General features: G+C 34.0%; 1 protein-coding gene and 1 long non-coding RNA gene across 12 annotated transcripts; both read left to right on the forward strand.

Annotated features, from left to right (window-relative positions):
* The first annotated feature begins 182 nt into the window (after positions 1-182).
* LOC142529129 (uncharacterized) lies at positions 183-10,862 on the forward strand. Of its 2 annotated transcripts, none has more exons than XR_012815837.1 (3): positions 183-607; positions 10,168-10,374; positions 10,607-10,862. It is a non-coding gene; the product is annotated as an uncharacterized LOC142529129 (long non-coding RNA). The 2 variants fall into 2 exon arrangements; XR_012815838.1 differs by having other exon boundaries at positions 10,188-10,374.
* Positions 6,999-9,982, forward strand: LOC142529128 (uncharacterized). 10 transcript variants are annotated; one of them, XM_075634538.1, is made up of 6 exons: positions 7,008-7,531; positions 7,752-7,834; positions 8,040-8,168; positions 8,257-8,409; positions 9,112-9,199; positions 9,593-9,982. In XM_075634538.1, exons 1-6 carry the CDS (start codon positions 7,510-7,512, stop codon positions 9,619-9,621), a joined length of 504 nt encoding a protein of 167 aa, XP_075490653.1. In that variant the 5' UTR covers positions 7,008-7,509; the 3' UTR covers positions 9,622-9,982. The 10 variants fall into 10 exon arrangements, with proteins under 10 accessions (XP_075490658.1, XP_075490649.1, XP_075490653.1 ...); XM_075634535.1 differs by having other exon boundaries at positions 7,009-7,531; positions 9,112-9,220; XM_075634539.1 differs by having other exon boundaries at positions 7,017-7,531; positions 9,120-9,199.
* Positions 10,863-21,762: the final 10,900 nt, after the last annotated feature.

The raw sequence follows: 21,762 nt of genomic DNA on the forward strand, positions 1-21,762 counted from the left end.
GAAGTAATTTTGACAAAAGAAACACGGTTTCACATTTAGGATGAGCTCTATAAATAGGGTTCTCGCTGCCTCGGTTTTATTACACCAACAAAGCTTTTCGACATTGTAAATTAGAGAGCGAAACAAAGAAAAAAAGATAGTTTTTTAGTGTTGATTGTTCTATTGTGTGAGTTAAAAAATTATTTTTTTTGTTATACTTGGATGCTTTTGACGTTGAAGATGGAGTTTGATATAAGAAAACACTTTCTATCATCTAGCTTAATTTCAAATTTATGTGGTTTGCTAGTTCTGAAGATTTACGAGTGAAATATTATCGTGCACTACGTTATATTTCAATTTCAATGTTGTAATGGTAGACTATTACTAGGTTTGACCTAACTATGTTACGCAAATATATCGTGTTTGTTGTTTATCTATCTAACTATTTCCAAATAGCCGTGGAATTTGTATGGTACACAAATTTTAAAAAGATTTTATGTATGTTTTTATTTTTTAATTAACGTTTTTGTAAGCAGAAATGTACTTATACTTTGATGTACTATAAAATTCACACCTATGCTTGGGCGTAAGAGATCCTAGGGATGGCAAAGACGGCGGTCTAGGATGGGTTTGTACAAATCTCTTCGCCAAATTGGTAACATCCTCAATAGACAACATCCATTGCAGTTATTCAAGAAGCATTTTTGTTATTACTGAATGGCTCTTGAATAACTGAAATGAATGTTATCTTTTGAGAATATGACATTTTGGTGCAGAGGGAGCGTAAACCAACATGAAATCTGTTTTCAGAATGCGGAACTATTTTCATGATTATTTCTAGTTCTCTTATTTGACATTTTGGCTTTAAATCGTCTTTACATCCATTTGACATATCTGATAGTCATATCATGCTGCTATGGCTAGTAGTATTATAATAGATTTAAGCATAACAACTAGTGAAAAAGTTTTCTCATAGCCAAAATCTTTGTATTTGAGTATAATCTTTTGCTACCAGTTTTTCTTTGAAAGTCAATATTTTTCCATTCGTCCCAATATTTCTTTTGTAGATCCATTTGCTTCTTATGAGAACGATTTCCCCATGTGGATCTACTAATGTCCAGATTTGGTTTGAATACATAGAGTTCATTTCAGACTACATGGCTTCAAGTCATTTGGATGAATCAGTATTATATATCGTTTCTTTGAAGTTCATTGGATCACATCTATCACAAGGCTTATCATGACTTTGTTCATGAAGAAGTGTATATCTAGAAGGTGGTTTAAAAAAAGTAAAAAAAAAAGTTTTAGAGTTAATAAATCATCAAAGTAATTTCCCATCTTTATATTTATAATATTTAAGAAAAAAATATTATCATAAATTAAAATCTATTAATTTATATTCAATTAATGACAAAATAAATTTCATAATTATATACTTTAATACTAAACATATTATAGTATAATACAATTATTTTAATATTAAAATATTATGAATTAAAATTAAAGAATAAAATATTAATTATTCAATGTAATTAGATTATTAATAATATAGATGTATACTTATATAAATATATAGACATATATAAAAGACGAGACGATTCCATGGCACAATCACTAAATATCAAGATCTATCACGGGTTTTTTAACAGTTTACACCACATTCTATAATAATTCAATAAAATAAAGTAAAAAAAATAGTGTGTCAAAGTAACATGAAGAGGCGTGACTCAGATGGAGTGACTTGCTTAATTTTTTTTTTAATAAAGCAAGTCACGCCATCTATGGCGTGACTTGCTTAATAATTTTTTTTTTAAAGTTACATTTTCCTTTTTTTTAAAAATAATAATAATAATAATAATAGTGAATTTTTTTAATTATTTCACTTCTCATCACCTGAATTAAAGACAAAGGGTGCAACAAACACATGCAATATTAAAGCTGCATAATATTTTTTTTAATGCAAGTCACGTCAAATGAGATGGCGTGACTTGCATAATATTTTTTTAAAAAAAAATCAAGTTATATGGCATTACTTGATAGACATATTGTAAGACCCGAGATTATATCATTTTAATCCGAGATTATTTAATTTATGAATTTTGGAATGATGAATTAAATTCCACGATTTTTGTAATTAATGAGGATTGAAAGGGAATTAAAAAGAGATTTGAGGACCAAATTGCAAATAGTGAAGAATTCAGGGGCTAAAGTGCAATATTGGCTTGAGTGGGACACTTGGCATACCATGCTTGCTTGAGATATATATTCTCATCTCACTCGGCATCTACAGGAAGAAAGAATCGAGACTTTCGAGAAATTTTCTCTCAAGCTTCATTTGATACTAGAATTGTGATTTTGCATGTACCGGTGATCCGATTTTTAATCCGAACACAGTTCTGTGCTCCTCTCGTCACCTACTACACAAGGACGTAAGTTTCATTACTTTCTGATATGGTTTGAAATTTATGTATTGGGAGAATTATTATTTGATCATTATGATGTGTTCTGGGAATACTAGACATTGCATAATCAAAGTCGGATCGAAGAACAGATTGATTATGGAATTGTTATGATTTTCTGATTATATTGATTTGAAATCGGACAAATTTGGATTATGAATGAATTACAGATTATATCGGATATGAGTTATGATTTGTAATTGATATCTGTTGATATGGTATTGACGGGGATACTGAGATTGTGCCGTTATGCCGCGAATTAAATTAAATCCAGATTAATCAGATTCAGTGTTGAATTGAGAATGGAATATTGATATTATGATTCTCGATATGTCGTTTCAGATTTACAGAGACAGTCTTGAGTTTAGAACTGTTATTGCTTCAAACCGAGACTACGAACGAAAGGTATAAGTCAATGTGGTATTGGGAGATCGACTCAAGTAGGATATACTTGAGTTTTCCTAAATCACATACTTCTTATTACTATGTTCATTGATTTGACTTGATATGCTTGTTCTATGGATGTATAGAAAGCATGTATTAGTCGAGTGATCTTGTGACAGAAGTGCCTGATAGTGGTGGGATCGCCACGGGCACATTGCATGATGTCACAAGATAGTGTATTGGCGATAGTGCCACAGTGTGTGACGGATAGGTCAAGACACTGGATGTTTGGTTATATCGAAGTGGATAGAATCGTAGTTTCTTCTATTACTATTGGTCGATATAGGAATACCAACGTCTGGAAATCGGGATCCCTAGACTAGGATTGAGTCTAGTCTGAGTCGTGGAGTCACGAGTATGATTGATAGTTTGATATTATTTATGTTTCAGACTTTGATATATATCTGATATCTGCTTCATGCTTTATATTGATTATATGATTGCATGTTCGTTGATTTATACTGGGATTATATTCTCACCGGAATTATCCGGCAGTTGTCGTGTTTGTATGTGTGCATGACAACAGGTGGGACAGGATCGGGGTCGAGGAGATGACGAGAGATCATGATTAGAGTGGATACCACGGACTTTGATGTTGCTGTAGATAGGGTTTGAACACTTGATAGCTAGTTGTTGAACCTTCGTCTGTATTGAATGTATGTTGTACAGGACTTGTACCTTATGTTATACTGATATGTATACTAGTATGATTTCCATTACGTTCCGCATTTTAAAAAAAAAATTTAGACCCTGTTTATTATAATTGATTAAATGGTCCCAATGACGATTATGAACTTGATTAGTGTCCGGGTCCCCAAACATATATTTCTTTTCTTTTATTAAAAAACGTTACAAAAATTTAATTTAATTTTTTAAAATAAATAAATTTGTATCGTCTATCGATGCAATGTAAAAAAGATGGTCAAGGCTGCAAAGTCATGTGATATTTATTTATTGATAATTGGATGGTAGTGAAAGGCCTGTAAAGCCATGTACTCTAGCTTTTTTGGAAGCATCCGTCTACTTTGCCTATATAATACGAAGAGTTGTGTTTTAAGTTTTTCTCATTTTCATTTCGAGTAAGTTGTCTTAATTTTTTTAATATAATTTGTTTATTGGATTGACTCAAATTTTGAGTTAATTTTAATTTTTTTTGCAGGTAAATTTTAATTCAACCATCAATATAAGATATATATATTAACACACTTATTTATGTTAAGTATTAAATTTATAAAAAAATTATTATTTATGTTAAAATATAATTTATATGTTATGCTGATTTAATTTTTTTGCAATTATAATTATTATTTGTTATTATAATAATTATTAATTTTTATAAAGATATTTAAAAATCATTTATTATGATAAGCTTATCATTATTATTGTTATTTGTTTAGGAAAAATGTTTAAAATTTAATCCAATGAGATGTTTGGACTTGTTTAATATTTTTTTAAAGCAAGTCACGCTAATTAATTGGGCGTGAGTTACTTAAAATTTTTTTAAAAAATATGTAAAAGCAAGTCACGCCAATTAATTGGGTGTGACTTGCTTAATTTTTTTTAAAAAATTTTAATGCAAGTCACGCCTATTAATTGGGCGTGACTTGCTTTTATATTATTAATTGGGCGTGACTTGCTGTCATATTAAATACGAATAAAATTAATAATAAAATCATACTACATATTTTTATTTAATAAAGTAAGAACAAAAAAAATATTTATAATAATAGATTTTTTATTATTTGTATAAATAAATCAATGATACTTAATTTTTTTATAGCATGTCTAAATAAAATAACAACAACAACAATAATAATTACGATTATAATAATTATTGTTACTCTAAAATAAAAAAATCTTAATTTTTAATTGTATTTTATAAGTTAATAATAATACAAATAATAATAAAATAATAAGTTTTCACAATATACTTATGAAATAAATTAATCACGCAAATTATTTTGTGTACAATACGTTAAGAACAAAAATATAATAAATTTTATGTCACTTCTATAAAATAAATTAATTGTAATACTTAATTTTTTATATGCTACTTATATAAACAACAACAACAATAATAATTATAAATATAAGTATTATTATTATTTTCTAAATAAACGTTGATTAGTATTCTAAATTACAAAAATTGTATTTCTTAGTTGTATTTTATAAGTCAATAATACTACAAATAATAATTTTTATAATAATAAATTTGCATACTACGCATGTCAAATACATTAATAAGAAATAAAATTAATTGTAATATTTATTTGTATTTAAATAGTTAAGAACAAAATTAACAATAATCAAAATTTTATCTACAAAAAATAATCACAAATAAATAATTTATCAATTTCAATCAAACTACAAAATTTAATTTGGAGTATAAGTACCTCGTATGTGGAAGAAGAAATTGATATTGAGTAGCTAAAACAATTAAATATATTCAACACTGAAAGAAAATATATCACTTCAATCGGCCGAAACAATTTGAAGAACACTTCAAAAAATTTCAGACCAACGAAGAATGATGATAACAAATGTTCTCTATACGTTCATCGATTTTATAAGCAATTTTTTAATATTCGGTCGAAAACACGCCATTTAACAGGGCGTGTCAATTGATTTGAACTGATACATCTCATCACTCTGTCACCGCAAATTTATTTTGAGCTAATCAGAGGAAAAAAAAGGAAGAGGGTAAAGAATTTTCATCCACTAGCAACTTGAACCAAGAGAATTTCTTAGCCTTCTAGTTTTCCGCGCGTGGTGAGATAGATCGGGTAATTAAAGACTTAGTGTAGGACCGAACGATTGTGCTTTATCAAAAACTATAGCTGATGATAACAGTAAAATTCAAATATTTTTAACCGTAGAACAACTCAAACGTCACGTTTAGATTGCTCTATTCAACATAATTAATTATTGCTCTCCAACAATCTCTCTCCTAATAATTGCACTCCTTGCAATAAATGAATATTGATCCCATGACCTTGGCTCTGAGACAATTGTAGACCGAATACTTGCCGCTTTACTAAAAAATATAGCAGATGGTAACAGTGCAATTCAAATCTTTTGAACAGTACAACAATCAATCGTCATGTTTCATTTGCTCTATCTACCAGAAATATTTATTGCACCCAACACTTAAAGAATAAGCTAATTGGTCTAACAAGAAATGAGAAGTGGGAATCAAGAAATAATTATCCAACTTTTAACAAAAAAACTATATAGTATGACGTAAATAACAAATATGATACAATTTAATTTTTTAATAAATGTTAACTGCATAAACAAATATGTTCAAAAATTAACATTGATTATCATAAAAACTCATCAATTGTCTAAAAAAATATATAACAAAATACTAATTATAGATTTACGTAAAAAGTAAACAAATAATTTTGGAATTATATTTATATATAGTTCAACCAAATTGTGAGAATGTTGATTGAGATGACAATTTACAATATTCTATAATATAACTAAACTAAAAGATCATAATCGATTGAATTGGGAAGAAATAAAGACAATAAAAATCTATGAAATCTATAAAAATCTTTTTTTAAAGAAATATCATTGAAAATCATTAAATTTCTAAATTAGATACATCCAAGATGGAAATTTTTTTTTAATGAGCAGAGATTTTGGGCCAACTATAAATGACTAATATGCTATTTTGCCTGCCATTTCAACATGTGATCTAGGATTCATGGATGTCTTGGTATTTGCTATGCCACGATTAGGGGAGTAAATGAACTGAGTTGATTGGTGAGATTTTCGAGTCGATTCGAAAAATATTTGATTTGTATCCGAATTTATCGAATTCGAGTCGAACTCGAATATGTTCAAACTTTTTTCGAGCAGAGCTCGAGCCCAAGTTATTTTGTTCGACAGTGGGCGAGCCCAGTCACGAGGCTTAATATTTTATTAATATAATATAATTATATATTAAATAAATAAATAAATTTCGAGCCTTTCCAACAATAGTTCAAATAGTTGTGAATATGTTCGAATCTTTTCGAGCAGAATTCGAACTCGGCTTTAATTCAAAATGAATTCGAGCGGAAATTCAAATCGAACTCGATTAAAAAAACGAAGGCGGCTAGGAACTTCCATCTCCCTTGGACGGCCCAATTTAACCACACAAAAGCCCATGGAACAAAACATTGAGCGTTAATGGATCAAAGCTAGCGACCTCGGAGGGAAGGAGATAAACCCTGTTGCCTACGTTCTCTGTAAATCTTATCTTTACATCTCTCCGCCACTCGCTCTCTTTCGATTTCTTTGTTTCTTGTTTTTCCGATATCTAAATTTTCATTTCTCTGTGTATGTGCGGTACACATTTCCTCCACATACGGAATCTCTGTTTTCTGCAGTTCTTCTTGTTTTGAGATCTATTTCGTTGTTGTTTCAGTTTCATCAAGTTTTTTCTCAGGTTGTTTTTCAATTTGACCTTCATTTTGCTGATTGATTTATAAATTTTAGTCCTTCATGATTTTATGTTCATTTGCGAGTCTCTGATGATTTTCAATTTCACCAATTTTGTTTGAATGATTTATCTCGTTGTGCTTGCGATTGTCCGAGGAAGTGTAACAGTGTAATAGTTGAAGCTTCTGGTTATTTCATGGAATTTTTGTATAGCTGTGGTATGATATTAATCGGGAAGCTATGATCTATTTTTTAACATGGTTTAGCCTCGTGCATGTAATTTAAAGTAAAGCTCTTGCTGTGTTATTTATTCCTGTGTATTAGAGCGTGTATATTTTTATATAGACTAACTATAGCGCTTAGGAGCTTTCAATGAAGAAGAATCCTCTGCTCGATCTTTCATCTTATAATATTGTGATATTGACGCGCGCCGCTCAGTGGAAGTCGATTCAATTGAACGGGGTCCTAATTTTGCAGGCTTTATTACAATGAGAGATATATCAGAGGGGATGCTGCGTATGGTAAGTTGTTCCTTGCTTTCTATTCCAATGGATTCAATAATCCGGATTTCATGTATTTTTCTTTGATGGTCGAGGAAAGAAGAGTCTGCCTCTAACTTCTTACTACATTATTATTGGGATTAATACTCTATATTATATCAAATGTACATACATCATGTTTAGGCATGACCTTCGAACAATAAACATTGTTTAAATTTGTTGACAGATGTGCGATAAATATCAAACTATACGTGACTCTAAGTACGCTACATGGGTGACAAGGCTTCATGGATGTAATAGGGAACTCGTCAAGGATTTGGCGGAACTAGCCTTAGACTCCTACAATCAGACAGAAGTTAGACAAATTATTTGATATTATTAACCGTTTTGTTTATTGAATAGTTGAAATAATTTTGTTTTGCATATTTTTGGGTTGGTTGCAGCAAAAGAATTTCAAACTCGAGAAAGTTTGCAAGCTAAACCGCAAAAATGTATTTTTCTGCATGACATTCCGGGCAAGAAATGCTGAAATTGATGAGTGCCGTCTTTTTCGAGGTGTTGTCGTATTTGATGATGTATTGCTTTGTGAGATCATGGTACATGAACCATTTTTGCCTATTCCATTTTTTGTTACTGTTTTAGTTGAGTTCTATGCTATCATTGTTCCCGGTTTATCCGAGTGTTCCATGGTACGTGTTTTGCTGATGGTGATACCTAACAAAATATCTTAGTTCACAATCTTGAACACTCCATCTTAGTATGAGTGCTAAATGTGGAGATTAAAACCAAATCAAAATTAAATAAAATCCATAGTCTGTCTGTTCATCATGAAAGTTGGATACACTGGGTCCTTTCATCTTTCAAACTAGGGATGGTCGGCTTCTTTTAATGGAATGTTAGCTATGTGATTATATCTCTAATTCAGTTGCCGTCTCATTGTCAATAACCATAAGATATGGGATGGATATAGGTAAGATAAAATACAAAGCAGAGATATGTTTCACTCTGGTAGACAAGTTCTGGATGTAGGGAGCAGGGTGTTTTCAAGTAAATCACTAAATCCCTGAAGATTATTTGGGTTGTGCGTTGGTGCTATGTCATGCTAGAGTGAGGCTACGCTTGAGCATGAGCGAACCCTCTACCAAGCATGAAGCAAATAACAAATTCATAATTTGGAATATAGTTTTAAATAGGTGAATGAGGAGTACAACTGCACCATCAAAGCTATACCATGTAGTATTGTTCATCTTTTTGTTGGCATAGGAATAAGAAAATTGGAAGCTGATTTTTGTTTGAAGTTTTTTAGGATGGTGATACGATTAAGGGTGATGGAAATCATGTTGCCGCATCATTTCGAAGCAAGGAAGCTCACTACCCTCGCACGCGGTACAATGCATCCCCAAAATCGTACATTGACATGTTTCATGCTTTATTCATTGGTCATTCATTGAGTATTTGTTATGTGTAGCTTTAAGATTTTGTTAGGTTTGAAAGGCATTCGTCCTATTTATTACCGGGTTATATGATTAATCAGATCATTAACGTGTTATGTGATTAATTGGATTCTGATAATCTTAAAAGTTATATGTTATTTGTTGGTAAATTTGAGTGATGGGGATCGTGATTGGATGGTTGGGATGTTGATCGTGCTGCTGATGTTAATTTAGTGACGTGCCTCAACAAAACCAGCTAATGAACTTTTCATTTTCGACAGTAAATGGTTTCTTTTATTTCTATTATAAATCTGTGATTTTTGGGAGTCTTTTTATGCTTGTGCAGTAAGCTTGCAAGGAGGAGGATCTGACTGATGTTAATGACCACAGTGGTGGCTCTTCTGATGGTGTAAGTGAGTGTTCTTCGGGTCTTCGGATGCTTTTGACGTTGAAGATGGAGTTTGATATAAGAAAACACTTTCTATCATCTAACTTAATTTCAAATTTATGTGGTTTGCTAGTTCTGAAGATTTACGAGTGAAATATTATCGTGCACTACGTTATATTTCAATGTCAATGTTGTCATGGTAGACTACTACTAGGTTTGACCTAACTATGTTACGCAAATATATCGTGTTTGTTGTTTATCTATCTAACTATTTCCAAATAGCCGTGGAATTTGTATGGTACACAAATTTTAAAAAGATTTTATGTATGTTTTTATTTTTTGAGTTAACGTTTTTGTAAGCAAAAATGTACATAGTACTTATACTTTGATAGACTATAAAATTCACACCTATGCTTGGGCGTAAGAGATCATAGGGATGGCAACGACGCGGTCTAGGACGGGTTTGTCCAAACCTAGGACTCGCCTCATCATCTGTAATGTGGCTTATTGGCATGATTAAACTGCATGAGTAGATACTGAATGGTGAATTTAGGTGCTTAGATACGGTCAGGCTGGCTGTAACTCGAAAGATTAATAACTTTGAGCAGCCTTTCCAAAAGTAGTTTGGATATGACCTCTCATCAAATATGCATAGCCTGACACAAAGCTTCTACTTTTCTGAAAGTTACAAATCTTCTGCACCAAAATGGCAATATCCTCGAAAGAAAACATCCATTTCAGTTATTCAAGAGTCATTCGGTGATAACAAAATACTGAAATTTTTGTTATTACTGAATGGCTCTTGGATAACTGGAATGGATGTTGTCTTTTGAGGACATGGCATTTTGGTGCAGAGGGGGCATAAACCAACATGAAATCTGTTTTCAGAATGCGGAACTATTTTCATGATTATTTCTAGTTCTCTTATTTGACATTTTGGCTTTAAATCTCTTGGTTTGTAAGTAGGTTAAGCGGATTCTTGATGCGTGTTGAAGTGTATAATTATAAAATGTTTCTTGAGATCAGCTATATCAGCATCATGTTACCGATCAAGTGAGCCTCCTTTCTTACGATCTTTGCTTCTGTCTCGATGCAACATATTTCTTTTTGCTTTTGCAGTCTTGATTACTGGAAATGTTTTTCCAATCTTCAATTTGTGGGGCAATTTATGCTTTGGCTTAATAAACCTCGTAGCTACATAATTCGAGATTTTTAAAATTGAGACATTCATTTGTGTAATTTTAGGCTCTTCTGAAATATTTGAGCTTTTGAATGATTCATCACTTCACTTGAGATGTTGGAACTTGTATTCTAGCAATTGATTTTTTTCGATGTTATCCAATGGCTAGGAATCTGGTTATATGGCTCAGATCAAAACTCGAATGATATGAGCCATGGGCATTGAAAATTCTTACCATTTTTTATCCTTACAATCTCAAACAGTGCTTCGAGGGTTGCTTTTCAAAAGTTCAGGTTGTCTGTGAAATAATTTTTTTTATTAGATGCTTTGAATGGAAGGAAACTATTTTGCACTTCAACCTTATGATCCTGTTTTTGTTGCTGTGAATTTTTTAATATAATATTCTGATCAATAAATTTTTAAAGAAACAATTAATTTTAATTAAAAGAGGTTTCTGTCTTGATGGGACGAGGGAAGCCCACGATAAAGGTTTGAGTTTGGGTTTGGGTTTGAGTTTGGGTTTAGGGATGAAATCATTTTAAATCCAGAAAGTGAAAAATCTCACTTTTTGGCATCCTATGCAATCTGAGAAATGCGGCTAGAAAATCGATCTTAACACCCAAAACTCGAAAATAAAATCGACGGCGGACTGAGTAAAGGTAGCTCCTGGCTAGAGTTCGTCGTAGGAGAGCTCGAATCTCGGCTGGAAAGTGACGAGAAAGGCTAGGCTCAGTTAAAAAAAACAATTAAGCTTCAAATCCAAGCTATATGACCACAAAATAGCTAAAATCAGAGCATTGCACGAAGAACAACGCTCTTAAACAAAGCTTGCGACTAGGGTTTCGGTTCGGGAAAATCGGGCTCAGGATCTTCAATTCATGGCCCGAAACAAGGCTACTGGTCATGGGCTGTCACTCACAGTGGTCTTCGGCCACTTTCAGACGAGAGGCGTGACGGAGACGCAAAATCAGGATGGGATGAGAGAAGCCTCCGAGACGGGTTTGGGTTTGAGTTTAGGGACGAGATCAATTTAATTCCAAAAAATAAAAAATCTCACTCGCAGGCATACTATGGAATATTATAAACGCGGCTAGAAAGTCGATCTTAACACCCAAAACTCGAAAATAAAATCGACGGTGGTCTTAGCAAAGGCAGCTTGCAGCTAGAGCTCGCCGGAGAGCTCGAATCTTGGCTGGAAAGTGACGAGAAAGGATGGGCTCGATTCAGAAAAAAAAAAGCTTCAAATCCAAGCTATATGACCACAAAACAGCTAAAATCAGAGATAGAATCACCCGAAGAAACGAAGAACAACGCGTCGAAACAAGGCTTGCGACTAGGGTTTCGGTTCGCGCAAATCAGGCTCAGAATCTTCAATTGATGGCCGAAACAAGGCTACAGGTCATGGGCTATCACTCACGGTGGTCGTTGGCCACATTCAGACTAGAGGCGCGACGGAGACGATAAATCGGGATGGGATGAGTGAAGCCCATTAGAAGGGTTTGGGTCTGAATTTAGTATTTAGTGTCGAAATCAATTTAAATCCAAAAAGTAAAAAATCTCACTTCCGTACAGCATATGAAATATGAGAAACGCGACTAGAAAGTAGATCTTAACACCAAAAATTGGAAAATAAAATCGACGGTGGTCTGAGCAAAGGCAGCTCTTGGCTAGAGCTTGCCGGTGAGCTCGAATCTCGGCTGGAAAGTGACGAGAAAGGTTGGGCTCGGTTCAAAACAAAATTTAAGCTTCAAATCCAAGCTATATGACCACAAAACAGCTAAAATCAAAGAGAATCACACGGAGAAACGAAGAACAACGCACGGAAACAGAGCTTGCGACTAGGGTTTCGGTTCGCGAAAATCAGGCTCAGAGTATTCAATTCATGGCCGTAACAAGGCTACAATGAAAGGGGATCGATTACGGTACCCGGATGCGCAACGGAAGTTTCAAAAATCAAATTTTACAAGCAAAAATTCGAGCACCTCACTTTGATGTGTAGCAAATAACATAAAACACAAAAATGACATTCATAATGTGTTTATAATATTACCTATCAATCACAAAAGTTGATTATTGGCTCAAACTAAGTTGTAAACTACTTAGCTCTTGAAGGAAGACAATCTACAAGCTTCTTTGACCACTCCTTGCTCGAGTTCCTTCTTTCCTTCAAATTAGGTCCACCACTAACTAGAAGATCCCCTCTAATTTTGCACTAGAAAAATTAAAGGATTTTTCTTTGAGAAGTGTAGGCTTTTCTCAACAATTGAAGAAGCAAAAATTAGGAGAAAAACAAAGAGAAGTTTCGGCCATTACTATGGAGAGGAGAGAAGGATTTTCTTGGTGTATGAAAAAGCAAAAAGTACTTTTCAAAGGCATGCATGCCTAGTTTATTGAAAAAGTTGTCTCCAACCCTTCACCTCTCATGCATACATTTTATTTGGGCATGTAACAATTACAAAGCCCATGGACTTTTATTTAAATGTCTCAAACATATTTGATATCATTTAAACTTTACTTGATTTTACTCAAGCTCACTAGTTGAATAATTATTTCTTATTAGGCTCTACAAGACCTAATATTATTTAATTAATTCAACACTAGAATTAATTTAATTATTTGGACTCTACTAGGTCCATTAGTGTTTAATTAATTCAACACTTAAATTAATATAATTTAGTCCATAATAATGTTTATGAAAATCACAATTTTCAAACACATTATTTATTTGAGTTATCTTTTAATGTAGGAATACTTTCATAAATTAAAAGTTACATTCCCCACAATTCTCTTATAGAAGTCATACTTTTATTTTTCTTTGCGCTTATAAACTCTTTTATAAGCCGTTCAACACATTGAACTATTTTACTTCTCAACGTGATCTAAAAAGTTAGCACTTGCGTGTGCCTCAATGGTTCATTGATACAACTAGCAGTGAGTTCACATCTTTATGTGATTCGGGACTAAACATGTCCTTATATGAGCATACCTCAGTTGCTCCATTCTTATTTATCAACTCCTTGATAATAAGAACGTCAGAACTCAAGTCTGATAGTACCCAACCAGTCATTTTAAACTCCTAGCAGCATCGCTTACATGATTCCCTATGTATCAAATGATAGTGCCTGCAAGAACCATTCAATTATGGTTAGCGTACAGTACGATCCCTTCAACTCATATATCCTGACCGATTCGACAACTATTGGTATATCGAGAATTGTCAAACAATCGATACTATGTGTCATGTCATAGTTGCATCGATGGTGTAATCTAAGAAACCCCTTTCTTAATTAACACCAACACTCTGATCAGAGATTTCAAACTACATACACATATGATATCCATAGCCGAAGGTAAGCGGTGAATCCCCGACTACAATGCATCGACTCCTATATGTTTCGACAAAACACCAAACCTTGCCACCTGATGACCCCATAAGAGTCGGTAAACAAGTCAAGGTGCAATGGTAGCATATAGAGTCTCAATGTTGTCCCGGGTCATAAAGACTAATGGTGTACAACCATAAACTAGGATGTTTCCACTCGATAAGTGAGAATCACTTGGAAAGTCCTTTATTGAGGGTTGTTCAGTGCACTCTACAAGGAGCACCTATCTGCATGCTCGGACATCTCAATGTCCCCTACCAATGAAACATGGTACTCACATCACAGATACTAGTCTCAAGCTCGAGAGACCTTTATCCTTCTTAGCGGCGACTGAATCGACTAGGAACTTTTTAGAATATACAATATTCCAAATATGAGTTTCATGATACTCATCATATGAACATCTCATATTCTTTCTACTATTTGTATATTCAAGGACTTTAACTATGCAACTAGCATGTGTATTCAGATAAAGATGTGCCAAAAAAATAATTTCAAATATTATTAAAATAAATATCGTTTGTTCATAGAGTTTCAACACGAACCCTCGGCCAACACTTGACTCGACGGACACCTGTTCTAACATACAGGTCATGGGCTATCACTTACGGTGGTCGCCGGCCACTTTTAGACGAGAAGCGCGACGGAGACGCACAATCGAGATGGGATGAGGGAAGCCCACGAGAAGGGTTTGGGTTTGGTTTAGGGACGAAATGAATTTAAATCCAAAAGTAAACCATTTCACTTCCGGTCAGCCTATGCAATCTCAAAAACGCGGCTAGAAAGTCGATCTTAACACCCAAAATACAAAAATAAATCGACGGTGGTCTGAGCAAAGGCAGCTCGTGGCTAGAGCTCGCCGGAGAGCTCGAATCTCGGCTAGGAAGTGACGAGAAAGGCTGGGCTCAGTTTTAAAAAAAATTACCCTTCAATTCCAAACTATATGACCACAAAAAAGCTAAAATCAGAGCGAGTATCACCCGAATAAATGAAGAACATCGCTCCGAAACAGAGCTTGCGACTAGGGTTTCGGTTCATGCAAATCAGGCTCATAATCTTCAATTCATGGCCCGAAACTATGATCTATTTTTTAATATGGTTTAGCCTTGTGCATGTAATTTAAAGTAAAGCTCTTGATGTGTTCATTTCAGAAATAGGACCAGTTTCCCTTTGCACGTTCATTTCAGAAGCCATGTTTGAAAATAAATCACGTAATGACTATTCAAAATCTGTTTTAAGGTTGGAAGCTAATATCGTAGTTCTCGAAAGATGAATAAAGTAGTGTAAAGTTTTAACAGATACAAAAGGTCAAACGGATACAAATGAACGATGTCGTGAGAAAATACAGTAGGTAAAACAAAAAACAATAAAGCAAACCGAGGCATGTAAAAAATACAATATCTTTAAAACAGATTCGTCCTCTCCGGCATATGCTTCGAGGATCAAGTTGATCGACTGTTTTCCAGGATACAACGGTAGAGTGTTTCTCAGGATACAACGGGACAACCAGTAGTAACCTAGCACAAAGGTATTATGTCAGCGAACTGATGAAATACCTGAACTTCATCATGAGTTGGAGCAGAGCAGCAAGGACAGAGAAAATAAGAGAGAGTAAAGTAATATACGAGTGTGTGTGAGATATGTTTGAAGGACTCGAGACTGTGTCCATACATAGGCACTTGAGTTCCATATGGACAGTTACAGACTGGCCATCCGAAAGGCCAAAGGTTACTCGGTTGGAGCACTATCAATCAGCCATATGAACTACCAACAATCAACCAGGTAGAAGGTCGCATCCAAAAAGATGTGGAGTGAATTTTCGAAAATAGCAAAAGTCAAGTGAACCTTGGTGGGATATTAGACGCACTTAGGTCGCGTTTGTACGCTTTCACACAAGTTAAGCTTTTTTCAGTCCAAATCGGGCCCTTGATTTGCACTTTCCTGCGCAAGTGTTCATGGAAGATAGTCTCTTGACCAATCATTCTTACACCTTCACAAAGTGTAACTCAATATAAACTCACTGATGCTAAGATTATTTTCCTACGCGAGACACTTTTCATTCAACACTTAATCATCTACTTAACAAGCCCATAAGTTATCCAATTTCCATTCAAAAATTCAAAAAACCCAATAGTCCAAAGTCTAACATATATTACACACATGTATATGTTACGTTGTATTCAAAGTATTTGTATGTCTTTCCGCACAACACTTGAGCGGTTCTTCTCCGTTGGATTTCATGGATTCGATCTATTTTTGTGTGCCAATCTGTTGGATCCCCGTTTTCTCGTACCCAAACACAGCGGAAGTTTTAACATTTTTATTAGATCATGACATTCAAGATGTATTTGGACACTCGTATGGTTTTATAATCAAACATTCATAGGGTGTTAGAATTATACCTTTAGTGAATTAAATCACTAGGCTCCAACTAATCCGGTATAGGCGGATCTAGCTCTTGATGAATCCCTGCGAACGATCTCAAAAACTCTTTCCTTAAATCCTTCTAATTAGGTCCACGACTAGAAGATTTGTTCCTCTTCTAATTTGCACTAGAAAAGTTAGAAGAGATTTTTACGTTGAGATCAAAACTAGAGGCGACACAAAAACCCTAAGGTTTTAGGAGTGGAGGCCGAAAATTCTTGAGATGAGATGGGGAGGAATTTCGAAATTATGGTTGTCATCTAGAGGCTAGGGTTTAAGTCTCCTACTTAAATAAAGAATCCATGACCTAATTACCATAGGATAATCATGGGCCTCTTAATTAACATTAATGGGATTGATTAATTAATTGAACTAGTCCAACTAGTTTAATTAATTAATCAAAGTCCATTAAGAACTTTAATTATTTAGTATGTTGGACTTGTACTCCTACAAGCCCATTAAACATACTTTCCACTATATTTAATTTAATATTTAATAAAGTCAACTTTTGAGTTTAATAAATTAAATCCATTATAAATTCAACATTTGAATTTAATATTTAAATTATAAATTCAACTCCTTGAATTTATCACCTCCAAAATTTAATATTTAATAAACCCAACTTTTGAGTTTAATAAATTAAATTATCAAATTTTATAAATTCAACTCCTTGAATTTATTCTCTCCAAATTTCATAAATTCAACTTCTTGAATTTACTATATCAGAAATTCAACTCCTTGAATTTATTTTCTCAAAGTTTAATTATCATAAATTCAACTCCTTGAATTTATTATATCATAATATAGATTCAATTCCTTGAATTTATTCTCTCAACGGAAACAAACGATCCAGTACTTGTGTGACCCTCAATGGTTCAGGGATACAGCTAACCGTGGGTTCACATCTCTATGTGATTCAGAATAACATTATTCTAATTCAGGTTTACCCTAGTTAACCACATTCTTTTCATCAACTCTTTGATCAAGAATGTCAGAACTCATTTCTGATTGCACCCATCGGATCATGGTAAGAGCGTCTAGTAGCATCGTCCCATGATCCCCTAGGTATCACTGATAGTGCCTACAAGAATCAGTCGATTATGATTAACGTACAGTACGGTCCCTTCATCTCATATATCTCGATCGAATCTGCAATCATTGGTTCATCGAGGGTTGCATATTAATTCGATAACTATGTGATAACTATAAATAGTGGCATCGCATGTACCACTGGAGAACTCCTTCTCTAATGTACATCTCATACTCTGGCCAGAGATTCCACGCACTATTATTTCATCAGATCACATAGGATATCCACACCCGTAGGTGAGCGGTGAATCCCCGACTACAATGCACTGGCTCCTATATGTGTCGCAACTATACTCAACCTCGCCACCTGACGACTCTCCTGGAGCCGGTAAACGAGTCAAAACACAGCCCTAGCATATAGAGCCTCAGTGTTGTCTCGGATCGTAAGGACTAATGATGCACAATCATAACCACTGACTTATCCTCTCGATGAATGATAACCACTTGGAAAGTCCGAGGGAGGGTTGTTCGGTATAATCATCATATGACTACTCATCTACATGTTTGGACATCTCTATGCCCTTACTAAGAAACGCAGTACACAACATCACAAATGCTAGTCTCGAGCTCAAGCGACCTTTATCCATATTTTAGGCGGCTGAATCGACTAGGAACAGATTTAGATAATACAATGTTTACAAATGAGTTTCAACATCGAATTACGATTCATTTGTATTAAGTATAATCAAGGTCTTTATCTATGTTGTTCACATGGGTATACAGATAAAGAAATAACAAACCATGAAAAGTTAAATTATATTAAAATAAAGATTGTTTATTTCACTTGAGTCAATAAATTTCATAGCCAACCGTTGACTTGCAGGACATCTACTCTAACAATAACATTTGAACGGTTCCCTTAAATATTCATGAACTTGGAAATCAAGTCATTTTTTTTTGCCGATGAATTATAGCTCATATAACACTAAGTTTTCGAGCTTAAAATGGGATCTTGGATTTGATCTCATTTTAAAAAACAAAAAATCACTTTTCGATTTAAAATGTAAAAAATCTTGATTGCGTTGATTTCTTACCTAAGAGATCATAAAAAACAGCAGACTTGGTGGGGCCAAACTATATTATATAGTCATGCATGATGATTTACTTATCATGTTTTCATTAAAATAATGTCATTACAAAAAATAGAAATCAAATCCCATCCATCTGTAATTCTACATAAATAATGGTCTCCTTCCAATCTAGCTTCCTTTTGTAAACTCAAATGATAGCAACTCGTGATTTTTTTTTCTTTGTTTTTGTCTTCTTTTTCTTTTCTCGTCAGTAATTCTCGTGATTTGAAGTGCAAGAAAGTTAAGAGTGGTACTTTTAAGGTATTATAAGTTGAGGATTGGAGATTTTAAGGTAACTTGGTGCATGTAATCTTTGGGAAGTACTGAATGTTAGCCTAAAATTATATCAATTAGGTGAATCATTGATTGTAGCCTAAAATTAGATCAATTGAATGAATCATTCAAAAAAATTCATCCTATTGATCTTGAGTCCTAAGATGAGCACCAACTACGATCAAATAACAAAATCCCTATCAACTTATACTAATGCATGCAGTTTCAGCCCTCAATACCGATACCGACTACATTCAATGTTGAATAGCATCACCAAAAAATATTAAATATTGATAGTTGTCGCGAACAAGCAAAACTAGGATATAATAATTTTATGTATTGATAAAATGAAGTAGAAAAAAAGGCCTAAAAAAATTCAACAAAAATATTGCCTCGTCATGCCACATTTCCAACAATCATCACCCCGAAGGCTGAAAACACCAACGAAGGACGAAAAACTTGATGGACAGCTATGAAGATATCGTCGCGTAACTAAGGAGTACCTCGTTGTATGTATTGGTATGCGTGTTGGAATTTTTACATTTTTGAGACAAAAAATGGTTAGGAATTGATGATGCATGGGTTTGATATCATGGGAGCAAGCCACACTAGTTATAGGGAGACTTGGAAAATGTGTTCCTCGAGTGTTTTTATGGTCCCAAGTAGCTTGGTCAAAATCTATCACGATAGATAATGTGAGACACAAATACACATTCATAACTCGATTCCACTTGCAAGTTTATGCAATTTTTTTAAAGAACTCAAGCAATGATCATATGTTTATTTAAAAAAAAAATGAATTATTTTTATAAATAACAAACATTTCACATTCCGCAATAAATATTTTCACAACAATTTGTCACTGCTTATTAAATCAGCCTCCAAGATTCACATTCATACGCTATTATTTTAACATTATATTTGAAAATGTGAAGCTCTTCTCTGTACTCCAAACGCCGTAAAAGCCATTATTGCCAGCAAAACTAGGGATATTGAATCTAAGTGCTTTTTGAATCTGATGAATTCTTTTGAAATGCATGAACTGTTCAAAATGATGTAAAAAAGTAATGTACGGGGCTGACATGACTGCAGAAACCGAGGTTAAGCCAAAACAAAAGGCACTGAAATGACTGATCTTTTCGGTTCTTGGCATCCTCGGAGGTTTATCTGTTTATGCTGTCTTCTTATCATAGTGCAAGGCCTGAGTAACTGGTGCCATCCCATTTGTTTTCTTTTCACTTGAGGGTGTTGCACTTTCTTCCGAAACCTTGCCCTTCAAACCATGTGGGATGTGTCTGGTTTGGTCTGAACAGTTCGCCTTTGCTCATTAAGGTCTCCCTGGCCTTCTTTTACTGGATCACTAGATTGTCGCTGCAATTTCCTTCACCATCTCTTCTAGCTTAGCTAGTCTCTCTTTTACCTCCAAGAACCTTGGATCAGACTCTTGACTTTTCTTCGGCAGCCTTAAGATCCATTTCTTTTGCTTTAGCTTCAAACTCGGCTTGTTTCTTTAGCTCTAGTTCCAAACATAATCCAGGAATCTCCCGTGAGAAAGAAACACCTCGCTACATATTCATATGAGACACAAATCAAAACATAGACCACGTGTCATATTACAAGTTCTTCCGGCTACAAAATTAATGCATCATTAAGCTTTTGATAGCTCCTGGGCAAGGACAGAGGATTTGTCATATGAATCTTAAATCTTATAGTGCAGTGCAGCTCAAATATCTATATCACGGCAGTGTTAAATAATACAATATTCTCGACTTCAATATTGGGTAGTAGGACCAATCATATGTGGAGCGAAAACTTCTAACAATCTAACTTACAGTAATACTAAAAAATTATATCAACTCAAGCTCCACTGTTACAGGCCAACAGATTGAATATAACGAACTGAACACTTAAATTTATCCCTTTAACAATGGCGCGAGACATGCAAACTCATCTCAGAACGCACATCCATAATAAGATTTTTTTTTCCAATTACACTCAAGTTATGGTTATATTTGAACATCATAAATTCGATCTATGAGTTTGCTCGGATTGAAATTACTTTCAAGATAAGAATTTTGACAAGGGACAGCTTAATGGCGGTTCGCTGTAAAGAATTTCTTCACTGCAAAAAACATTACCTCGTCCATTTTCTTCATTTCAGTGCGAGCATTTAATGTCTCCATTGAGGTATGCAGTCTTTACATCCATTTGTCATATCTCATAGTCATATCATGCTGCTATGGCTATTAGTATTCTAATGGACTTAAACATAGAAACTGGTGAATAAGTTTCCTCATAGTCAATTCCTTGCCTTTGAGTATAACCTTTTGCAACCAGTCTTGCTTTGAAGGTCACTACCTTCCCATCCGCCCCAAGCTTTCTTTTGTAGATCCATTTGCATCCTATGGGAACGATTCCCTCAGGTGGATCTACCACCAGACTTGGTTTGAATACATAGAGTCCATTTCAGACTGCATGGCTTCAAGCCATTTGGTTGAATCAGTATCAGATATTGCTTCTTTGAAATTAATTGTATCACATCCAACACAATGCTCATCATGGATTTGTTCATGAAGAAGCGTATATCTTGCAGTTGGTCTAATAACCCTATCAGACCTTCTAGGAGCTTGTACTTCAACTACTGGTTCTTGGGAAATGGGTTCAACTTCTATAGTTGAGGGAATATCTTTAATTTCTTCAAGTTCTATC

This window comes from Primulina tabacum, chromosome 16 (assembly GCF_025594145.1).
Source record: "Primulina tabacum isolate GXHZ01 chromosome 16, ASM2559414v2, whole genome shotgun sequence".
In the NCBI taxonomy this organism is placed as follows: Eukaryota; Viridiplantae; Streptophyta; class Magnoliopsida; order Lamiales; family Gesneriaceae; genus Primulina; species Primulina tabacum.

Bases quoted from the DNA above. Each gene is read 5' to 3' on its own strand.
- LOC142529128 (XM_075634533.1), top strand. From the start codon at position 7,510: ATGGAATTTTTGTATAGCTGTG. The intron at 7,835-8,039 runs GTAAGTTGTTCC...ATTTGTTGACAG, and splicing joins CAGAGGGGATGCTGCGTATG to ATGTGCGATAAATATCAAAC. The intron at 8,410-9,119 runs GTACATGAACCA...GAAGTTTTTTAG, and splicing joins TATTGCTTTGTGAGATCATG to GATGGTGATACGATTAAGGG.